Here is a 25822-nt window from a genome sequence, read left to right as displayed (position 1 = left end):
TGGGTTAAATTGAAGTCAAGCAATATATCCCTTGGGTTAAATTGAAGTCAAGCAATATATCCCTTGGGTTAAATTGAAGTCAAGCAATATATCCCTTGGGTTAAATTGAAGTCAAGCAATATATCCCTTGGGTTAAATTGAAGTCAAGCAATATATCCCTTGGGTTAAATTGAAGTCAAGCAATATATCCCTTGGGTTGAATTGAAGTCAAGCAATATCCCTTGGGTTAATTGAAGTCAAGCATATCAAAGTTGCCTCTTGAGGTCACATATCAAAAGTGCCCTCTACCTCCCAACTCTCCTCCTCTCTGTCATTTTAATAGCTATCATTTTAAGACTGCAATGCACAGGACCGCTTTACTTGTGGATAAAATTGGAAAACTAACCAAAGAAATCATCTGAATCAAGATGAGATACCAGAGACCATCTGGTACTACCAGTAATGAATTGACCTACAAACTTTCTACTAGTAATGAATTGACCTTCAAACTTACTACTAGTAATGAATTGACCTTCAAACTTACTACTAGTAATGAATTGACCTACAAACTTACTACTAGTAATGAATTGACCTACAAACTTTCTACTAGTAATGAATTGACCTTCAAACTTACTACTAGTAATGAATTGACCTACAAACTTACTAACAGTAATGAATTGACCTATAAACTTACTACTAGTAATGAATTGACCTTCAAACTTTCTACTAGTAATGAATTGACCTACAAACTTACTACTAGTACTGAATAGACCTACAAACTTCCTACTAGTAATGAATTGACCTACACACTTACTACTAGTACTGAATTGACCTTCAAACTTACTACTAGTAATGAATTGACCTTCAAACTTACTTCTTGTAATGAATATTGATGTTATGAATGAAGGAATATTGAGGCTTTTCAACAATTGCAAACTCACATTTTAACAAACTTGACATTTACGGTACACTTGAAATTTCATGTACAATTCTAAATGCATATTGGCAGTTTACAGGGTTCTCCCCAGACTTCAAAAAGTGACAGATGGCTCATTAATATTCATGATCATTAATATTCACAAAAAATTGCAACATTTTATATGCTTGTATGTTTACTTTCTTAATAACAGCCATTTACACTGCACCTTCAAGGGTTTTTTCAGTTTTATCTGAACTATACAGAAAGGCATGTTTTGAAGCTTCTGAAAACTAATGTACTTCTTTGTCATGTGTTTTACTGTGCTTATATCATCTCTCTACACACTGAAGCTTGGATTACCATTGCACTATACCAGTATCCAAAGTTTTCCCTATGTCCTGGGTGGTCTTTTAATTCTCATGCACAGACTCTATATTTTAACCAACAACTTAAGGAGTCAGTTAGTATACCATGTGTTTTGAAAGCTGAACTTCCAAATGTCAAATTCACTCAAATTACTTCTTGCCAGTCATTTTAGAATGGGAAAATTCACAAACAGAGAGGTTGGTCCCCACGGACAAGTAACTTTTGGCTTATTGGTCTGAAAAAATCTTGACCCATTGACAGCAAAGCTTGTTCATAACTGTCATTGCATGCAGTCTTTCCAAAATGGAACCCACTAGATAAAACATTGATGAGTACATTTATTAAAGGGCTGGTGAAGAGTAAAAATAAAATCGCTGAAAAGGTTGTTTTCACTCGTTAAATAATGCTTGGAAAGGCAAAAGCAAAAAATTTCCAGCAGGAAAATGGTTTAAGAGCGTATTTTAGTGGAAAAAAGTGCATTTTCCGAAGCTAAGTCACATTTTGGCGCGAAAAATCAAACCCGGATGTGTGACGTCAATAGGGGGGGACTGCGTATCTGCATGGTCTGTTGTTGCGTGTAGCATGTGTAATACGATGGCGACTAGAGTTGTTGATTACCACGACCAAAACAGTGTCTATTCGTCCTCTCAGGACGAACAAATGTTAGCTAGATTTTGGACTGTACGCGGTAGCTGTAAGTCTCTAGCAAATTGTGTCAGTCGTACTGACAATACGCTCGCTCGTAGTCGTACTGTCCGTATTACGCTCTATGGTACTGTTTATGGTAGTCCTTCACTGGCTTCAGAGAGAACGCTCGCTCGCACTGCCCGTATTATCGTACTGTCGTCTCATGTCAGTCCTGACAAGACGATATAGACTATAGGCTACGCTGATAAAGGTTGAAACGGCTAGGCTGTCAGGGCCAAATAAATCGGGGTTGTGAAAATTTCCGGCCGAAACCTACTACGTGCCGAAACATCGAGAAACCGGTGGAAAATGTGTATGATCTGTTGCTAGTGTTGTAGTGTGGTGTTTTCCGAATCAAATCATGTATACAGCCGAAAACTTTATCATTGACATAGCTTTGACATGAGATTCAAAACCCTCAAATTTATGCCCGTATAAAACTTGGAAAATTGTTCTCCATAATCCTGTCTCAGTATTTCACTGTACATTTATATTCGCAGCAATCTGTAAATGTAGATTGACCGACTGTACTGTGTCCAAGGTCACGCCCTGCCACGCACAGTCAAACATTCTACCGCTCACGTTTTTAAATATGAATTTCTGATATTTTTCACAGATGAATTTCTTCGATAATTTGAGCTTAGGTGTGTTGTAGTTGTAACTTGTACACTGAATTCATCATCGAGTGTGAATGGCATGATCCCGGGCGTATGAGATCGTTTGCTGTGCAGTAAATATACGATGTTGCACAACACATGGTTTGGCCACATAGAAATGCTTGGAAAGCAAGCACAGTCGTCGTCGTTGTCTTTGGTTACCGAGAACTCGTGAGGTAGAACTACACCACCAAAATAAGGGAAAATAACCTAGCCAATCACTAGTTTTCTTAATATCTTATAAATTAGGGCTTGCCTTCTGGAAAATCCGTGATCGTATTCCGTGTGATTGGCAAAACAATCGGCAAGTGTTTGTAATAAAGTACGCTCGAGGCTACAGGGGTAAAATTAATCCGCTTTGCTTCCACAAACTTGGTCCATTTTCTGGCCAGATTTTCATCCTTCGGCCATTGAAACAATTTTGATTCTAAATGAGAACGATGCATAGAGACACAACGCTTAGCAGTTCTCTGTCCCTAGCCCGCCTTACAACTTTTCACGATGGATTTGGAGAATGCGTGCAAATTAAAGCACTGGTGAATAGCTAGCGTCAGCTATCGATGTCCTCGGATGACGTCATACCCGACATTTGCCGAAGATTACCGAAGATTTGTATCTTCGTATCCAAGGGCGTCGCTAGGGCCTTTATTCGGAATTGGGAGGGCAGTTTTGAAAAATTCCAATGCTGATGTTTTTTTGACCATTTAAGTCGTCAAAATGAACAAGCAATAAAATTTTCAGTTTTACTCTTCACCAGCCCTTTAAGTCCCTTTTTGTGCTAATTTTCACCACCAGACTTTATTTTTACAGTATTTTAAACTGGAAATTACATGACCGTGGGCGCACAATAGGGGAGATTACTGATGACGCAGCCATTGGCATACACTGGGTGGGAGGTTTTGAATTCTCATAGCATCGCTTTGACTGTATGATAAATTTGAATAATCATGATGGGCACTTTCGTTACATATATATTAACCAAAAAGGGGTCAAATGGTCATACAGGTAACACATTTTTAAACATATGCATTCTCTGACAAAAGAAAAACGGAATGTGTTTTCAGTTGATTTTAGACTCAGGTTTAGTCGCTATATATTCACAGACATCATATGCAATACTCAATGACAATGAACGCCTGAAACATGGCGAAATTATGGGATTCTTGGACCAAGCATGGCACGTCTGATCAGTAGCGTGGCTTTTTCAGATTTGCATAGATTTACGATAATCCTGCTTTTATAGGGGAAGTTCCTGTTTAAACAATGCCACTGGTTAATTACCATACGCTCATTTTGCATGTGAAAAGCTGTCTTTGGTTTAGCGTTCGAAAAGGTCATTGCCCTAACTACACAAGGTTTTCGTGTCACACAATATCTCTGTACGATTGCAAAAAGGAGACAGACTTAAGTTTTGTGCTTTGTATGAATGTTATGCAGCATTTTATTGAAAGTGATTCTATAGTGCTATTGTTTTCATCAACTCTTCATACAATTTTTTGAAATACTTGACAGCGAAAACGGAGTCAGCGTGGACTCTCTGTTGTGCGGCGCAACAAAATAAACCCTGCCACAGACTTTTTTTTCAGACAGAACACCCAAACTAACGTCATCAAAGGCACATCTCCTATTCAATCCCACAAATAAGACAAAAGATTCAATTTGTATTCTTATTGTTACAAAAAGTTCTTCATGATGAGTTGAGAATAAAACCAAAAATATGGTAAATTATGTACAGAAAGAGCTTGAACGGTGCGGTATCATGTTTCCTGCATCTGCATCTACACAAACTTCCTTGGTAGATCAGGATGGTAGCGTCAGCGAAACTGGGACAGCATCAACCAAACAAACACCGCATCAAGCAGTTCAATATAGATTGCTGCCATCGAAATGCTAGTATTATACACCTCATCTATATTATATAATGCCACCTTGATCACCGTACATTATAAATGTCTGGATGAAATTCTGACGACAGTGAGCACAACGTTGACTGTTTGACTGACACCTCTACCCCTCCCCCTACTAGCGACTCTCCGTACTAGGGTTGGGTCCGTAGTGTGTTTTTCCACTGACGCTATCCGCCTTTACATCTGCTAAAGATGAAAAACCTTCATTTTGTGAGTTGGATAAAATTATTGATAATATTGAAATTTAGATTTTTTCAATTTATTAAGACAAGGATATATTAGTCTAATATACTCATGACAAAATCAACACATTCAAAAAAGTAAGTCCTGGTAACGCCAGCACACCTTTTCAATAGAAAAAGATTTCATGACATTTGCTACATCGTCTGTGTGTTTTGTCTGTAAAAAACTTCAGTGGCTGTGTTTATTTTGTCATGTGGCATAAAAAAGAGTCCATGCTGACTCCGTTTTCGCTGGAACTCAAAATTGTCATCAACATTCACATTCAAAGCAAGTGCTGGATGGTCACTTGTGTATGCTGGATGGAAATCCTTAGTGCCAGACAGGGCCGTCCGGGATGGAGAGAACCCCGAGTTTACAAGGCAGTATTTTTCCAGTGATGCTTTTTATCTTAAAATACAATACACCTAAGGGACAGATATTTGGACTCTCAAACTTATACAATACACCTAAGGGACAGATATTTGGACTCTCAAACTTATACAATACACCTAAGGGACAGATATTTGGACTCTCAAACTTATACAATATTCTCTTGGCCTACTTCTTTTGAGGACTCATTTTGAAGCTTATGGAATAAATAAAGTTTTCATGGCCTTAGTTTTGTGAAAATAAGGAATGTTATTGCCCCTGATAAAATAAGACACAGATGGCGGCAATTTCAAATTTAAAATAATGGTAAATATTCGGTAATTACTTTCTCTAGTCCAAAATTTGCATGGTGACCCTGATTTTTATTCTGGGTTTTGAAAGAAAATAGTTGAAAATTGTGTAAGATTGTCTTTCTGTGTAGTGACAAAATTATGATCAAGAGTCGCCATTACCTTGTGAGTTTCCTGTCTATCATAATCTTTGTGAAATTCACCATCCCTGGAAAAACAAGATCACACAATGTATAAAAACAAGTTGCAATGGTGGTGGAGTTACATACTTACAAACTGATAATCAACGAATTTGATTTTTAGATCGTTTATACAGTTTTAATAAAGATATTTGTGACTTTGACAATGGTAATCAACTAAGTTTTTGTATTGTGGAATGTCAAATATATGCTTGATTTATAGAAATATATAATCCAGATTTGTAAACTCGCTACAATCCAACCAGTTTATAATCCAGATTTGTATACTCACTACAATCCAACCATTTTGTAATCCAGATTTGTATACTCACTACAATCCAACCATTTTGTAATCCAGACATTGTATACTTACTACAATCCAACCATTTATAATCCAGATTTGTATACTCTCTACAATCCAACCATTTTATAATCCTGATTTGTATACTCACTACAATCCAACCATTTTGTAATCCAGATTTGTATACTCACTACAATCCAACCATTTGTAATCCAGACATTGTATACTTACTACAATCCAACCATTTATAATCCAGATTTGTATACTCTCTACAATCCAACCATTTTATAATCCAGATTCGTATACTCACTTCAATCCAACCACTTTATAATCAAGATTTGTAAACTCGCCACAATCCAACCATTTTATAATCCAGATTTGTATACTCACTGCAATCCAACCACTTATAATCCAGATTTGTATACTCTCTACAATCCAACCATTTTATAATCCAGATTCGTATACTCACTACAATCCAACTATATATAATCCAGATTTGTATACTCACTACAATCCAAACATTTTGTAATCCAGACATTGTATACTAACTACAATCCAACCATTTATAATCCAGATTTGTATACTCTCTACAATCCAATCATTTATAATCCAGATTTGTATACTCTCTACAATCCAACCATTTATAATCCAGATTTGTATACTCTCTACAATCCAACCATTTATAATCCAGATTTGTATACTCTCTACAATCCAACCATTTTATAATCCAGATTCGTATACTCACTACAATCCAACTATATATAATCCAGACTTGTATACTCACTTCAATCCAACCATTTTGTAATCCAGACATTGTATACTTACTACATTCCAATCATTTATAATCCAGATTTCTATACTCACTACAGTCAAACCATTTTATGATCAACAAGCTCTTTGCCTTACACTACATGTACCTTTAACACAGAGCATTTTTGAATTGAAAACTCTGACAATAATTTAAGAATTGCAACATACAGCATTTGACTTGTCCTCAAATGTTTTTATCCAAAATTAACACTCCTTTTTTTCTAGCAAAGTTATAATGAATATGTGTAAACTCCTGTAAACAAAAACTAAAAAACAGTTCATTGATGGTTGTTTCAAGACCCTTCAACTACAATGATAAGATCCTGCTTGTATTGACAAAGTACAGCAAATCAAACCTAAATACGGTAGCACATAATTTATTGCAGTCAGTAAGTGACCTTAATATGACAATGGTTACTATAGAAATAACGGGCGACGCGCTGACCATTAACGTTTATTTGTGGGCAAGGGCGAGAGGAAAGCCAAAAATTAACGGGCGAGGCTTGCCGAGCCCGTTAATTTGGCTTTCCTCGAGCCCGCGCCCACAAATAAACGTTAATGGTCAGAGCGGAGTCTGTTATTTCCATTATATTATCAGCGAACCCAAGAAAACCGTCAAAATTTCCGAAAATTTCAGGAGCGAACGACAACTGGGCCCCAGAAACTGAGCAATACGCGACGCACAGTCACGCGCGCTGTAAAAAGTTGGCAAATCCGGAGATGTTTTCAGAAAAAAAGTATAGTTGGCAAATCCGGAGATGTTTTCAGAAAAAAAGTATCTCAACTTGACCTACAAGTGCTCCATTTTATTTTGTGATTGATTATGATTTACGTTTGAGGTGTAAAGTTACGATACTTTGAGTTGTTAATCTTATTATTCATATTCACGGGCATGTAAACAAACCATTACTGTGTATTTGTGGTCAGTCACGTGGTTCAGCTCGACAAATCAAAATGCGACGGACAGGGCATGGTAATATAATGTTCTTTAACAGTTCACTGAATTCACTAGGCATATCTTTCATAACTATTTGTATATTTTTTAAATATTTCATCCTAACCACTGGAAGTAACTCGCAGTATCTCACTAGTAAAAGCAATCACACCATACAGTTAACCCGAAAATAGTATTTAAGATTCAATCATCAAATAAATAGAAGACAAATTAATAGAAGACATTTTGAAAATTTCACAAGATATACATCTATTGTATGCATAGTGTTTTAAAGCTCAGAAAATTTTTAAAATTTGAAAGTTCCAGACATTTTGACATACAAAAATTTCACATTTTAGTTCTTATCAATCTTTGTTGTGTGTCACAATGAATACTCCAACACAAATAGACTTATGGACTTTGGACTAACACAGATAGACTTATTGACATTGGACTAACACAGATAGACTTATTGACATTGGACTAACACAGATAGACTTATTGACATTGGACTAACACAGATAGACTTATTGACATTGGACTAACACAGATAGACTTATTGACATTGGACTAACACAGATAGACTTATTGACATTGGACTAACACAGATAGACTTATTGACATTGGACTAACACAGATAGACTTATTGACATTGGACTAACACAGATAGACTTATTGACATTGGACTAACACAGATAGACTTATTGACATTGGACTAACACAGATAGACTTATTGACATTGGACTAACACAGATAGACTTATTGACATTGGACTAACACAGATAGACTTATTGACATTGGACTAACACAGATAGACTTATTGACATTGGACTAACACAGATAGACTTATTGACATTGGACTAACACAGATAGACTTATTGACTTTGGACTAACACAGATAGACTTATTGACATTGGACTTACAATTGGCAGATTGCACTTGTCACTGATAACTTTCTATGCCAAATCTAAGTCGTGTATTCTAACAACATATTTCATATTTGTATCTTTCAATGTCAATCTTTCAATTGACAAACATAATACTTTAACTGTATTAGATATACAAAAATCGACTGATTACCTTTTTTTACCAACAACATTCCTTCACTTATCTAATTATTGTTCTTGTGACTTAAAAAATTTATTCATTTTACATCATGTCTTGCGTTATTTCAGGTCACAAATAAGGTATTCTCTCAGACAATCCAAACCAAACATCTAGGTCAACCTGTTGGCTAGGCAACATTACTGGAGTACAGTCTCAACATTCAACCACCAGATAACCATTGATCATGGCACTATGTACATCACTTACTTGTAATGCTTCAGCTCATAAGTTGACGGTGTAATTTTTAATTTCTTGCATAATTTTTTGGCTTGGCTAAGGAGAGATCAGAGACAGTGATGGAATTTCTTCATAAGGTCAGTCAATGACAGTATCATGATACTAATACAGCACAAAGACTATGGTTATCTATTGTCAGTCAATGACAGCATCATAATACCAATACAGCACACAGACAATGGTCATCTATTGTCAGTCAATGACAGCATCATAATGCCAATACAGCACACAGACAATGGTCATCTTTCGTCAGTCAATGACAGTATCATGATACCTATACAGCACAAAGACTATGGTCATCTATTGTCAGTCAATGACAGTATCATGATACTAATACAGCACACAGACAATGGTCATCTATTGTCAGTCAATGACAGCATCATAATACCAATACAGCACACAGACAATGGTCATCTTTTGTCAGTCAATGACAGTATCATGATACCTATACAGCACAAAGACTATGGTCATCTATTGTCAGTCAATGACAGTATCATGATACTAATACAGCACACAGACAATGGTCATCTATTGTCAGTCAATGACAGTATCATGATACCTATACAGCACAAAGACTATGGTCATCTATTGTCAGTCAATGACAGCATCATAATACCAATATAGCACACAGACAATGGTCATCTTTTGTCAGTCAATGACAGTATCATGATACCTATACAGCACAAAGACTATGGTCATCTATTGTCAGTCAATGACGGTATCATGATACTAATACAGCACACAGACAATGGTCATCTATTGTCAGTCAATGACAGTGTCATGATACCTATACAGCACAAAGACTATGGTCATCTATTGTCAGTCAATGACAGTGTCATGATACTAATACAGCACAAAGACTATGGTCATCTATTGTCAGTCAATGACAGTGTCATGATACCTATACAGCACAAAGACTATGGTCATCTATTGTCAGTCAATGACAGTGTCATGATACTAATACAGCACAAAGACTATGGTCATCTATTGTCAGTCAATGACAGTGTCATGATACCTATATAGCACAAAGACTATGGTCATCTATTGTCAGTCAATGACAGTGTCATGATACTAATACAGCACAAAGACTATGGTCATCTATTGTCAGTCAATGACAGTGTCATGATACCTATTATATAGCACAAAGACTATGGTCATCTATTGTCGGTCAATGACAGTGTCATGATACTAATACAGCACAAAGACTATGGTCATCTATTGTCAGTCAATGACAGTGTCATGATACCTATACAGCACAAAGACTATGGTCATCTATTGTCAGTCAATGACAGTGTCATGATACTAATACAGCACAAAGACTATGGTCATCTATTGTCAGTCAATGACAGTGTCATGATACCTATACAGCACAAAGACTATGGTCATCTATTGTCAGTCAATGACAGTGTCATGATACTAATACAGCACAAAGACTATGGTCATCTATAGTCAGTCAATGACAGTGTCATGATACTAATACAGCACAAAGACTATGGTCATCTATTGTCAGTCAATGACAGCATCATGATACTAATACAGCACACAGACAATGGTCATCTATTGTCAGTCAATGACAGCATCATAATGCCAATACAGCACACAGACAATGGTCATCTTTCGTCAGTCAATGACAGCATCATGATACTAATACAGCACACAGACAATGGTCATCTTTCGTCAGTCAATGACAGCATCATAATGCCAATACACTGTGCTCTCCGTGGCCTTTCAAAATTGTTAGTAAATTTACGAATTGGGTTCAAAAAATATTAGTAAGCACAAATTATGTAATGCTGAGCCCGCCAATTTTCAACAAGCACTTCAGGGTACTCGATAAATGATTTTAAGGGGACAGAAATGATGAATGATTTTAAGGGGACAGAAATGATGAATGATTTCATGACAAAGGCCAACAAAAACTTCCTTTTTGGATTTTTATGACAATTAACACTCACATTTTGATACGCATTTTCAAAAGATCCATCGCATAACAGTACATCATGGATCATAAATGCTTGTAACATTGAAATTTCCTTGTCTCAATAAAGTGTGTCATTTTGGTCAACCAACCCATGAATGTTATTCAATTAATCGATCATTAATATTATTTTATTTCTCAGTGGTTGATGATTATATATATTAATATATTAAGTGGTCATTAATATTATCAGTGTTTGCACAAATGTTAGATGCTAGAAAATCTATCCCCTGTTTTTCATATTTGGAAAGCTCTGTTACCTTGAAAGTATGCATGTCATCCATGGGTACTAGGTGGTGCCTCTCTAAGCTGCAGTCATTATGCCATGTTCAGCTCTAAAATTCTTTTAAGACAACCACTGATCAGAACATTTGGCAGTCTGTGGTTTCGCACAAACTTTGTCTCATTATAACTGCAAATTTAAGTGCGCAAACTGAAACTGGTGATCCTGCTAATGTTTCCACAGAGACAGTCACATTTTTAAAATGCTGCAGATAATCGTTGTATTTTTTGCCGGAAAACTTTTGTCGTGCGACTGTGCACAGCATTGTCTCTTGAGCATCAGAGAAAACTATCAGTATTCAAAACATTTGCTGAGACAGTTTCTTGTAAAATATTTTGAAGGAAACCTATTAAAATTGGAAAGTTCACAGAAAAATTCAATCTGCATATCGTCAAATGATAAATCTATGACAACTAAGATTTCCCGCTAAGATTTCCGGCTCGCTATAGTGCCTCCATGCACAGACAAACACTTTGCAGTACGTTGTTCAACCATGCGCGGTCCGGACTGCAGTTCGACTGTCTTTCAGGCTGACTGTTCTTGATCTCTTCTCGACGGTTTCATTGTTTCCAATTTTTTCATATCAGTTGCCGTTTTTATCCCTAACTTTCTTTCCCAGCTGAGGATACTATCCATCTCAAGCATTTGTAACTGCCCGCTTCCCTCGATCCTCTTCAACCGTCCATTCGGAAAGTTGACAGCGTGTGAGTGTTTGGGTATCTCAAAACTAACCGTAATGCTTGGCACACCAGTATCTGAGAACACGACCCGGGGATCTTGAAACCTTTTCGCGCATGCTCATGTTAGCACAGGTCAAAGTCCAACGCTATTGTATATCGCCATGTGTTGATGCGCCGATGATAGGGGAGAGTAGTTTTTGAAAGACGATATATGACAGTATTTCTCCGGAATTCATAATCTTGACCAAAAATCAGGCTTCAAAAATAACAAAATTATTCGTAAATGGCCGATCGGGCATCTATTTTTTTCCGTAAATTTCCATTTTTGTTCGTAATTTACGAAGGTTACGAGCGACAGCGAGAGCACAGATACAGCACACAGACAATGATCATCTTTTGTCAGTCAATGACAGCATCATAATGCCAATACAGCACAGAGACTATGGTCATCTATTGTCAGTCAATGACAGTATCATGATACTAATACAGCACACAGACTATGGTCATCTATTGTCAGTCAATGACAGCATCATAATGCCAATACAGCACAGAGACTATGGTTATCTATTGTCAGTCAATGACAGTATCATGATACTAATACAGCACACAGACTATGGTTATCTATTGTCAGTCAATGACAGCATCATAATACCAATACAGCACACAGACTATGGTTATCTATTGTCAGTCAATGACAGTATCATGATACTAATACAGCACACAGACTATGGTCATCTTTTGTCAGTCAATGACAGCATCATAATGCCAATACAGCACAGAGACTATGGTTATCTATTGTCAGTCAATGACAGCATCATAATGCCAATACAGCACACAGACAATGATCATCTTTTGTCAGTCAATGACAGCATCATAATGCCAATACAGCACAGAGACTATGGTCATCTATTGTCAGTCAATGACAGTATCATGATACTAATACAGCACACAGACTATGGTTATCTATTGTCAGTCAATGACAGCATCATAATACTAATGACAATAGATGACCATTGTCTGTGTGCTGTATTGGTATTATGATGCTGTCATTGACTGACAATAGATGACCATAGTCTTTGTGCTGTCGATGACAGCATCATGCAGCGTTCTCACCAGGCCGCGATTCCGCGACATTCTCGCGTATTTTCTGTTTTGTCGTGGATTTCTTGGGCGTGCGCGCCAATAGTGGCGCGCCTTTGAAATTATAAACTTTCGTGATGCCAGCCGTACGGCGCGGCCGGCCGTATCATACAGCCAATACTTCTCACCATGGACGTAAATGATTGACGCGAGTAATTACACTTCCTGGTTGAAACCGAGGCAATCTGGAGGCAATACCCGTCAGAGGGCGTACTTAAGCCACAGACACTTGTGATTCGATACATGATGGCCGATGTGTGGATGCATTATCATTACGTATACCACACAGCGGCCGTCGTGTATTGAACCACACGAGACTGTGGTAGTCTGACGCGCTGGACGTGGTGTTCTCCTTGCATGCATACCGGTACATGTCCACGGAATTCGCGGAAGCTAGAGGCGTCATGGCACGATAAATATTTTCATAGGCTACGACAACGATAATCCGAACTACGAAAACACAAGAATGTAAAGCTTGTATATCCCTAAGGAATTACATGAACATTTTTCGAAAACAACGAACTCGAAGTTGGTAGCATTATACTGTGAGTTCCGCATGGCAACCAGGGTCTTGACGGGAACGACGTTATAGTGTTCGTGCCGTTGAGATTCAGTGAATTTTTGTTCTTGAAAAATAACGCAACTTTGTCTGAGATAATTTTTAGGTCTTTGCTATGTTTGGAATCATGTATAAACTTCGCGGGAGATACGTGTTGTGTGATGTCATCAGCATTTGCTCCGTTCCTCGCCCACGTGACCTAGTACCTACGACTGGAAATGATCGACAACTGGCCCACTGCCGATTGATGATATTATTCCAAAAGTAGTTCCGAGGTTTAAATGTGGAATAGTTGGAGGAAAGTTCTCTTATTATGCAAACAATTATCAATATTTGCTTGCGCATGTGATAAGTATATTATTCCAGGCGAACTTATACGTGAGAACATGGGCGTCTTTTTTCCGTGCTTCAATCAATTGACAAAATTTGTAGCCTTGGCTGGCGACCAAAATTTCACGTCAAAAGTTGATGATTGTTTACAAACATCATAGGGATATGTTTCCTGATCTAAATAAATGCTGACTTGGCCTATTCCTTCTGCTGGTTGTGAAAGGGGGTTTAGTGTGCGAAAAAAAGTAACTCATGACAGGAATCAACTGGGAGCTGAACGACTGGACACTCCAGCAACTACTGTTATTGTAGAGGGCCCCGAAATGGACTTTCACACTGGAAAGAACGAAAGTCCCATAGACTTTTCATTAAAAGGCACTGATATTCAATATCAGTTGATATTTTCACCGAATGTTTACAAAAAAGTTGTTAAGTTGAATGAGTTGTTGAGTCCTTTATTTTTTCCATGCATAGAATAAGGTTCGTATTTGCAGTTTGACATTTTAACATATTTATATATTGTCTCACAAAAATCATCCGTTGTCCCGCTTTTTTTTGGTCAGCGGGACAAAATGTCCCACAAAATTTTTTTTCTGGTGAGAACACTGATCATGATACTAATACAGCACACAGACTATGGTCATCAATTACAAATTACACTTCTAATCAGGAAATATTACTTTTGTTGATATTTCAATTAAAATTTAAATTACATTAAAATATTGCCACAAATGGATCGAAGGCATTATGTAACTTGTGTGTCAAATTTGATATCAGATACCCTTGGTCAAAAGATGTTCATACTTATTGAATGTTCAGATCAAGTCCTTGTAGAACACCGGTGAAGTATGTTTTACAAAGTTCTAACAACTCCAAAGCAGAAGTGAGAACTTCTTAACTAAGATTACAATAAGAGTGACCTGATTTGTCCATCACTCAACATTGAATGAATCCATTGAGCATACGTGGGTAATAGTGGTGCATATGTCTGTAACAATGGTGCATGTGAAATATGTACTGGATAATTTGTATTCTACCGTCTGGGAAAGTTATCAGATAATAGAACAAAAGAACAGGTTATGAAAAGGCATAAGAGAGTAGCTAAGATTTACTCAATATTTGTACATATTACGTTAGATATTATTGGATTGATATACTTTAGAGCAAAATTGACTTCTGATCTGCCAATGCATGTCGACAAAAAACAAACAACAAACTTACCTACAGTCAATAAAGACAAGTGTACCAAGACCTTTGATCTGTGCTGCTACATCGCCATATGTATTCATGAGATGATTGACAGCTTTGGCTGAATAAATGTCAAATACAGAAATAGTGTAAGTTAACACAGTGTCTTCATTCACTTGAGAGTATTTTGTACAATTGTTGCACAGCTAGTACCAGTACGCTCAGATATCAAACTTTCATTTCATTTTCAATACTTCAATGCTAAGATTTGAAAATACACTTTCAATTCAATTAGTTTGATTCAGTTAACATTATTGTCGATCAAACGAATACCCATTGAACTGAAAATTGTCTGGCAAAATTAGAAACCAAATTAACACTGACCATTAACAGCAGGCACTGTAACGAAGTCATCCACAATCAAGTACAAAGTCGATAAAAGGACCAAGGAAATAAAACCCCCACTTATGTGGCATTGCATATAACATAGAATATTTTGCTCAAAATAACTTATTAGCAAAGATTTATTCAATTTTCATTAATATTAATTTGTACACCCAAGATTAAAATGTTAGTTGGTATTACCTATTGGCATGAAAAGCAATGATCCTAAGTTGGGTGAGAAAGAAGTGTACATTTATACAAATTTCCACAAAACACCTGATTTCCTGGCTTTTTTTTCTTCCATTTTTAATATTTTCAAAAAACTTCATCTCTACTTTGGCTGGGTCAAAATTTTTTATATTTTCACATTTATGAATTTTCATTTTTATGTTTAAGATCACATTATTAACCTATCAACCTAACCTATCAACCTCAGCTACTTAAGGATGAGAATAGATAATGCAAAACAAAATTGTAGTTTTTCTACATATAGTATAGTTCCAAATGACATATTTTTAGAGATTAAGAAGGGCACCCTTCAGCGTGTAGTCTTAGTTACCCAGACTGCACTTGGGAGCTCTCATCCAGCTACCCCCACACAGTCATGGAAAATTCCATTCAGAAATCTCTGAGCAAAAATGTGCGATACAGACAAGATAATGCATCCTGGGAGCATTAGATTAATAATGTAATTATTGTGTTTTGAAATAAATTAGCATAAAGGTTTTGTAGAAGTGGCTTTCAAAGTTCTGTCTCAGTAATGAGAGGGAATTCCAAACATGACTTTCATGTTTGGAATCAATTGCATTGTTGTCCGTGTAACAGATCCAAGACATGTCCTTGTTCCAAATCATTACTAAGAAAGGACTTCAGTTTGTAAGCCACTTCTAAAAACCATTGAGGCTATATTTTCCGTGTTCAGTTAATTTATTCCTAGGACTTTAAAATGTTCTTCAGAAGTAAAAAATGTTCTTCAGAAGTAAAAGAGCTTGATTTCAACATGATCTTCAACTCACATGTATCTGAAGATATCCCAACGACTCTGCGATTTTAAGAATAATTACCCTATGTCATGTTCGACTCAAACATTTTCAATCATCTTCTATTTAACGATTTGGCATCACAATATCTGGGCATTTTATTGGCAACAGTACTTACTTGAACAAATAAGTGAAAACTCTAGCATATAGATTTGAATATGACTTAGGATCATTCACACACAAACACTCTATGTAAACACATCCAATGTTATCTAGTAAATGTCAAATTTGCATGTCAATGTTCTACTGATAACCAGTCTTTTTGTCGAATAATTTGCCATAATATGGTGATTTTGACAGCTTGCTGGTATTACAATAGGAATAGAGGGCTTTGTGTTGAACAACTGACATTTATTTAGGAGCTCCATCCAGAGAGACAGGTGAGTTAACATGCTCTGCTTGACCTTGCCCATCTTTTTTAATTTTCTTTGACTCTTGCCATAAATAAACATTAATGGTCAATTCACTGCCATTTATTCCTTTATCACACTTACCAGTTTTGGTAAGCAATACCATAACATTTGTCCTTGTTCTCAAGATCTTTTTAAATTCTTTAACATCATCCAACTTTTCAATTAATTGGAGGTTTGAGTTCTTCTTGGCAGCATCAAGTGTACATGGAATGATCACCTACAAATTGAATTTCATTACAAATTTAAATCAATTTATAATAAACAATAGATTTTATCAAAATCTACAAGAATTTGTGGAAGCTGTATATACATTGTATACTGAGTGGGAGAAAAGATATCTTTCAATTAAAATAGACTTAAGTTAGTGTAGGAAACTGTGATCACTGATATGTTAGATTCCTGCAATGGGAAATTTAATTTGAGAATGTGAATGAAATGAAAAAGACGTGATATGCATATGGCAATGGAAAGCCCTGAATACTGTAAGACTTATAATTCTAGAATCTACAGGAGTTGAAGTGTTGGAATCTACAGGAATACTCCTAGAATCCACAGGATCAGTTGCAATGTTGGAATGACAGACAAAATCTGTAATTACTTATTGATAATTCTGCATCATTTGAATATTCAAATGGAAATTCTGATAGTGTTTGCCTCTGTGATTTTTTTAGTTTGAGTTGAGTGAACTACAACCTCCTTCTTCCATATCTACTGCATTACAGCAGACTCCATCACGCCATACCCCCTACTCTAGCCATACCCCCTACATTTTGTACTCTAGCCATACCCCCTACATTTTGTACTCTAGCCATACCCCCTACATTTTGTACTCTAGCCATACCCCCTACTCTAGCCATACCCACTACTCTAGCCATACCCTCTACTCTAGCCATACCCACTACTCTAGCCATACCCCCTACTCTAGCCATACCCCCTACTCTAGCCATACCCACTACTCTAGCCATACTCCCACTCTAGCCATACCCCCTACTCTAGCCATACTCCCACTCTAGCCATACCCCCTACTCTAGCCATACTCCCACTCTAGCCATACCCCCTACTCTAGCCATACTCCCACTCTAGCCATACCCCCTACTCTAGCCATACTCCCACTCTAGCCATACCCACTATTCTAGCCATACCAGGTAGATACCTGGCAAAACACTAAGTCAGAGTCACTATAATTTGTAGTCAATATTTACAACCCTCGTAAAAGCATCCACATTCCGGTTGCCTGTTAACGTAGGGGCCGTCGATAACAAAAGCTGACGCACGACAAATGTAATTCTTTCGTTTTGGGGCAGGGGGTAAAAGCTCATTTTGTTTTGTGTGCGTCAAAATCGCATAAGGATTTTCTATTGTTTTCGAAGTGCGACTTTGCAGCCAGAACGCAAAACTACCTTCGCGTTCATCGACAACAGAATGACCACAAAATACGGAGACACAAAAGGCAACGAAAATACTTGAACGTGAAATACAAACTTGTATCCTTTTTCAACATGAAACATGTACGTGAAGCATTTTTCTATGTGCGCAATACATTAAAATGTTCTGTCTTAAAAAGTGAAACGCATAAAGTTGAGGTGTATTAATTAATGTGCCCTTCTCATGGCGTGCGGATCGGAGAAATGCGTGCATGTGGGTTTGTAAAAAACGGCATCATAATACGAAATTGATTTCGCACAAGAACTTTCGTTATGAGGGGGAGGGAGGGGGTTTCAAGTAAAACGAAGGAATTACGTTTCTTGTGCATCAGCTTTTATTATCCACGGCCCCTTATACACTTCAGAGCCGAAAACGCCTCCTGGGTAGAGCTCGTATAACTTATACGATCGATAAAGTACCACCATGGTACAACAGTGTACAGTTATTTAAGGCGCGCAGCAAAGAGGCGTCGCGTCGGCTGCAATGATCGGAAAACATATTTGCAAATACACCAGAACAGCTGTTGCTTCACGCGCGACTTATCTCCTGATCGGTGTGTTCACGCAAATTTGACAGCTTATCGAACACCATAATGCGAGTCATCACTTTCGAACTAATTTTGGGAACTACGCCTTAGTTAAAACATGTTGTACTTTTATAGTAATATTTATGATAAACTGCTAGCAGGTGGGGTCATTTCACAAAAACGGCTACGATAACGATCAGATAACATAGGATGATACAACTGACAGTGATAAGAGATTACGAATAATTCTTCTCTCTTATCACTGTCACTATCAATAATTCACATACCAGAAATAATAATATCACAACACTCGTGAATCTTGCCATGGAGGCTGCCATCTTGAGTTATGCCACGTAATAACCAAGCATGCGCAGTCACTCACACTTTCCGCGAAGCGATCTTTCAATGAACTGACGATGACGCTGGCCCGGGCTGAAGCTACGCTGAAGCCCTGACGAAATAGATATATTTATCGGAGTGTCTATTGACACCCGGGTGTCAATAGCCAGAAGCTGCCCTATATGGCTATTGACACCCCTCGACCCGCGACCCTACTCGAATACCTTCAGAACCGAGCTAAGCTACGTTGTCCATTTCTTGTTTCAGACAAGTTGATGCCCACTTTTTTGCTGTCATGGGTACAGCTTTAGGGACTGGTCAGTTTCTTCCGCCTGGGGGGGGGGGGCAGTGGATTATTTTTTGCCGACGTCAAAAAGTGGCTGACCCCCCCTATTCCAAATTTTGAAAACAGGGTGAACCAAACCCCCCCCCGCAAGCGACAACTGTAATATGTAATCATATGATACTGTAATATATATATATATATATAGTGTATATATATATATATATATATATATATATATATATATATATATATATATATATATATATATATATATATATATATATATATATATATATATATATATATATATATATATATGTAAATATATATGTTATATTTTACATACATTTATATTTTAAGTCATTCTGTGTTTTAATGAAATTGTTGGCATGTCAGTTGTAAGACAGGAATTTCAAAGTGTCAATCTCAAAGTTTGAATACAGTACATTTTGAATGAGCTGTGAATGTATTTCACACTTTCTATGCTTAACCAGATGTCCTGAACTGTTGTACAGAAATGGATGTCAATCATTAATATCAAACAGGAAAAAGCAGTAAATCAAAAACTTTGATGGGTGTTCAGACTTGCCAGCCATCCAATTAAATCTTCTGAGGAACAATAGAGAGGCATTTTAGCCAAATCTGATGTGTGCAGAGTCTGAGATGACCTTTTCTTGTAACATTGATATTTGGGCGTGTTGGTTCTCATACTGAATTCTCATAGAGAGAACATAAAAGTATCAGGAATTTGTCATGCTTTTCATATGAAATGCAGATTTCATAATAGTACACTTCCACTTAGCAAACATCAAGATATCTCTGGCATATATCTCTGATTTATTAAAGTATGGCGCCCGAAGGGTGCGGAGAAAAATATGAAACATTCTGATATCTCTGATATATATGTCTTGTATATTAAAGTAATGCACAGGAAGGGTGTGCTGAAAAATGTCTGATATATTAAAGTAATGCGCTTGAAGAGCACGCTGAAAAATATTGAACATACATATATCTCTGATATATGTATGCCTGATATGTTAAAGTTGGGCGTGCTGAAAAATATGTCTGATTATTAAAGTTACGCGCCCGAAGGGCGCGCCGAAAAATGCAACTGGATGAAATTTGTGGCTGACACGATGCATTTTAGGCAATGATGAGCCTGTGTCGAAATTCAAAAACACACTGACCCCCCCTATTGGGCATTTCAAAAACATGGTGACCCCCCCCCTATCACCAAAGTCAAAAACAGGGTGACACCCCCCCCATGAATCCACCGCGCCCCCCCCCCCCAGACCGAAGAAACTGACCAGTCCCTTAATTGGGTAAAGTAACTGTGTAATGTTGTAGAATCATATCGACAGCTCGGGGTCAATAATTTTTATCCGCGGGCGAAGCTTGTCGGTCCATTTTTTAATGCCAGTTAGTAAAATTACGAGCGAAAATTTCAGCTTCCCATTTCATTGGCGCGATCATGCAAGAAACCTCTGTATGCTGAAAACGCTCAGTGTGTAAGCGTGTGGGAATTTTCGTAGTGTTTTTTCTCGCTTAATTTGGCAAATTATCAGCAAATACCTCAATAATTCAAGGTAACCCTTTCTTCTCAGTCGTTTCCTGGAGTTTCAAAGTCATACGAACGAAAATGAATGAAAAATTGCGATGCAAAAATCGTGCATCGGCGAGAGTGGCCGTTTTTAGCCCACTGGTCCTTCGCATTAGAGTGTAATGAAGTGTAAAGAGACTGAGAGTATTCATACAGAAATGGTCCATGATTCGAGCGTGGTTTTCGTGGTTTTCGGTTGAATTTTGGCCAAATAGTCGCTTTTTAGTGTGTTTTGAATTTTTTAAAGCATCTCAAAACATTAAAATTACTTTTAATTAACAAACGAAATAAAAAACTAAGAAATGTAATTATTTATCTACAAAAGAAAAATATTTTTGACAAGCTAAATCAATGTTTTGGACGAGTGTGAGCTATTTTCGCGGGATTCCCCGGACCTATTATTCATAGCTGTTGCACTCGTAAACGCAGTCAGTTTCTGTGAAACGGGATGAATTTTTCTTTCAGGCGAGGCGTTTCAAGTTACTCTTGAGAAAAGTTACTTATTTATCAGTTGTTGCTTTACCATTTCGTGACACATTTTTTTTATTCAATCACTTGTTGACCTGAAAAACAACGATATTTAGCACTTTTTTCAACAGATATTTAGTGAGTAGCCACGGTACGGCTGTCAAAATACTACACCCAATGTGAGTTTTCGGACGACCTTAGTTTTCGGACAAACTTACAGTAAATGAGCCATGTAAGACCCCCTCGCCTCAGCCACGATAGAAAATTGCCATTGTTTCGTAACATCAAATTTGATTGGTCAGGAGTGGATTTCTGGAAGTATTTTGGCCAATAGAAAATGCCCAAACAAAACTACTATTCCTCAGTAAGTTTTATCAAGCATGCAAGTACATATCGGCTGGCCATTTTCTGTTGGACGGACTACAACTGTGTATACCAAGTAAGACGAGAGTGAAAAGAAAGCAGATAGCTAGAATACCCTACTTCCCTAGAGGATCAATTTCACAGACCTGCCTTTCCTACAATGGCACTAAAATGGCACCAGCTGGATTAGATAAACATAACAATGGAACATTCACAGCTTGGGGATTAAAAGTCTTCTGTTTGTCACCCGAGTTGCTCAGGCAAGGACTCGGGTTTCAGGTACCATGAAAGTTAATGCAGTCGTCCCCTAATGCCATTAGCACACCAGGTCTTGAGTTTCATTAGGCTTCGTTCACAAAAAATGGTTAGGGGGCTGGAGGAATTTAGGGGGAATATTAAAAAATTTTGGGGGTAGTAGAGGGGGGGGGGGACTTGAAAATTTTGCTCTGCCTGTAGGGGGGGACTTGAAAATTTTTTGGTTCCCTTTCATGTTTTACATTTTCCAATTCAAAGTTTTTGTAGGTAAATTCAATGAAAATGAAAACCATTTTTATGTCATCCAATTGTTGTAATGTTAGTAATCATTTAACAAAATCAAGAACCATTTTGTCACATTGCATGACTTTTATCTCGAAAAAACAAACAAACGTGTGATTTGTCATAAAAAACCAAACAAGCCTAGTAACTGGGCAGAAGTTGCAACTGTTGATGATTTTTGCAATATTTCTATGTCATATATCAACTACAGTTTCTCGCTGTCTCCCTATCATAATCAAACACACAATATTAGTTTGTTGACAAAGCCTGTATATATAAATATGTATTAGGTGATAATTTAATCAGTGACAGTCAGTTGTCAGTGATACAAATGCATGGTACACATACACAGGCTGTGACAGCAAGCTGAATACTGGATAGTTCAACATGCTGTGGGGAGTAGAACAAGAAACGCAGTTGTATAAACTGAACAAAGATATTGTCAAACTCTGATACTGCCCTAGTACTGCAGTGTCACTGTCACTGCATACCTGAGCAGTGATAGAGAATGTTCTGACTCTGATGTACGTGGTAGTTGAAGAAGTTTTTGTCAAATGACGCTCATGACAGTGAAACATACTTGTACACAAGATTAGGCCAGAGAGCAACACATGCAAGACCAGGGGACTTTCTGGCATATGAGAATAATATTAAAGAAAAAAGATGGGGTCACCATGTTCAATTTTCTAAATTTTCATATTCACGTCATAAAAAAATACAAAAGTAAATCTGAAAACAGTAAAGACTAACTGAAAAAACATGTGACTAAATGGAATCATTTATTTTTTAACCAAATTTGCCATTATCCAAAATTTCAGAGATTAAAACATTTATTTGATAGAATATTTTAACCTTCCAATATTGCCAGTTTCGAGTAGCATCTAATTCATATGTCATGTACTTTTGAAACAATTTTTTGGTAGGTCACTGTGCTCAGTTTTTAACAATATGACAATTAGCCAGAATTCACAATTAGCACACTCTCTCATGATCATCATTTTGTGTGCTCCGCGGCAGGAGCAATTGACCCGGCCAATTTTGGATTAACTCAAGATGGTTTAGACCAATAAATCAAAAAAGTTCACTGATGCGTTTAAAAAAGAATCCATTTAAGAACTTACCTTAGAAATATGACTTTACAAAGTACTAATAACAGGTAACGTTGAACATCTGTGAGCAGAATGGCACAATACTTGTTTATTTTTTCTACGCGCACATCCTTTACAAATATGTGTGCTTGCGATGGTTGGGGAGGGACTTGAAAAATTTCGATCATATAGAGGGGGCATTTGAAATTTTTTTGGGGGTATTCAGGGGGGTTCTGAAAAAAAATAACATTTCAATCGCAATTCCTCCAGTCCCCCCCCCTTTCCTGTGTCCAAGAGGTCAAAGGTCACTTATTAAACATTCTCGCTCATACATCATCCCAAATCACAGCCTCTTGTGAATTGATCAATTCAAAGGTGGTTTGTTGAAACTGGTGTTATCATTACAAATCCATTTTTTGCTTTAATTTACCTACCATCCTGCAAACCAGGATAAATTTTCAAGTCGTATCAGGATAAATGGAAAATATTAAAGACCACCGTTATCGACTTTGCACAACCTTTTAGAATTATAGTGTTATCTTTAGAAATTTACAAGAGCCTTGACTCCCAATTACGATTTTAATATTCCAAACATAACGTGGACTTCATCATTAGGACCATGAGTGTGTCTGGCACCAAATGATATCAGCACTTTCTTCATGTTCTCTATGGACATGTCAAACTTCAAATGGACAAACTTATGTCAAACTTCAAATGGACAAACTTATGTCAAACTTATGTCAAACTTCAAATGGACAAACTTATGTCAAACTTCAAATGGACAAACTTATGTCAAACTTCAAATGGACAAACTTATGTCAAACTTCAAATGGACAAACTTATGTCAAACTTCAAATGGACAAACTTATGTCAAACTTCAAATGGACAAACTTATGTCAAACTTCAAATGGACAAACTTATGTCAAACTTCAAATGGACAAACTTATGTCAAACTTCAAATGGACAAACTTATGTCAAACTTCAAATGGACAAACTTATGTCAAACTTCAATATCTGTAAATATTGCTAGCGGAGATGACTTTTGACCAAAAAAATGATAAAAATTGGCCAAAAAATATAATCTTGCTAATTTTGCCACAATTTCAGTAGACTGAGGTAAGATCATCACACAGATCCTGTATACAAATTTTCAAATTTATCAGACAGTTTCTGTGGAAAAGAATCATTAGCATAAAATTTCGATACCGAAACAATGTCATTAATATAATTTGCATAAAATAATACTAATATGCCACCAATCAGTAATACTGATTCTGAATGTGAGGCTGCAATTTTGTTCACTCGGGTATTTGAGGGCGCACTTTGTAAGGCGCATGCTTAGATCACAAAAGATCTGACAGTGCAGTGATTTCTGGCGTGCACATTGAAAGTCTTAGCGGTCAGTTTATCACAATTTGAGTGCGTTCATCACAACTTGCAGAGAACTCACATGAGCCCCCTCTTGGTAATCGTCCTTGAGTTGTATTTGAAGTCTTTCAGAATACTTTTCATTCAGTTCTATAGACGTTTTCAGTTCGTATCTGGTCGGATGCAAACGTGCATACACATGTGTGCGGACACACAGACAAGTGTTCAGCGGCCAGTGTTTACCGTTCAGGGCCACAGTAATTTTTCTGCTTTGATATTTCACGTTACTGTTGACACAAAACTGAGTCTAGTACTTTAAGATCTGACTCCTAGTCATAGCCATTCTGAACACAGGACATTTTGGTGGTAATTTTGTCAGTAGACTCTTAGAGCGGCCATATTGTAATGTAATGTAATGTTTACAAGTAGCGTACACTGATGGAATGTTCTGTACAATTTGCAAGACACTTACACCGCTGTCCTATTACTTAAACAGGTGTTTTAGTGTGATAACTGCAGAGGTTGTATGAGGCTACAGACACGGGTTGCATCCTGTCAGGGTGAGTTTTGTGTATTATTCATATGCAGTCCAAATTGTAGTACTGTATTCAACAAGTCTTTATTATTGTAATGCTGTGATGACATAGCCACCCAGTCTATCCATTGCTCAGCATGTAATCTCTCTGATGCAACAATATATTGAATTTGTTACTGTACTGCATGTAGAGGTATGTGAATTTGATTTCTCAGTGGAAACTTGAAACAGCAGTGTAATTATTTACATGGGTATTCTCTGTACTTCTTGTACACAGGTCTTCTTCTTCTCTGTGTCATTCCTAGTTT

General features: G+C 37.1%; 1 protein-coding gene across 2 annotated transcripts in view; it reads right to left on the bottom strand.

The window, feature by feature from the left end:
- Window positions 1-19376, bottom strand: part of LOC139124471 (protein disulfide-isomerase A5-like) — an 84544-nt gene extending 65168 nt beyond the window's left edge. For both annotated transcript variants that reach the window (XM_070690610.1, XM_070690609.1), the window contains exons 1-5: window positions 19218-19376; window positions 17061-17196; window positions 15176-15263; window positions 8955-9020; window positions 5579-5624 (exon numbers count right to left, since the gene is read on the bottom strand). In XM_070690610.1, the coding sequence (XP_070546711.1) occupies window positions 5579-5624; window positions 8955-9020; window positions 15176-15263; window positions 17061-17196; window positions 19218-19268 (387 nt within the window). In that variant the 5' untranslated portion in view covers window positions 19269-19376. The remainder of the gene's footprint in view (window positions 1-5578; window positions 5625-8954; window positions 9021-15175; window positions 15264-17060; window positions 17197-19217) is intronic.
- Between the last annotated feature and the right edge of the window lie 6446 nt (window positions 19377-25822).

Source organism: Ptychodera flava (assembly GCF_041260155.1).
Source record: "Ptychodera flava strain L36383 chromosome 23 unlocalized genomic scaffold, AS_Pfla_20210202 Scaffold_24__1_contigs__length_23054250_pilon, whole genome shotgun sequence".
NCBI classification, from domain to species: domain Eukaryota; kingdom Metazoa; phylum Hemichordata; class Enteropneusta; family Ptychoderidae; genus Ptychodera; species Ptychodera flava.
Note: the sequence above shows the minus strand (reverse complement) of the source record. Positions and strands in the feature narration are given on the sequence as shown.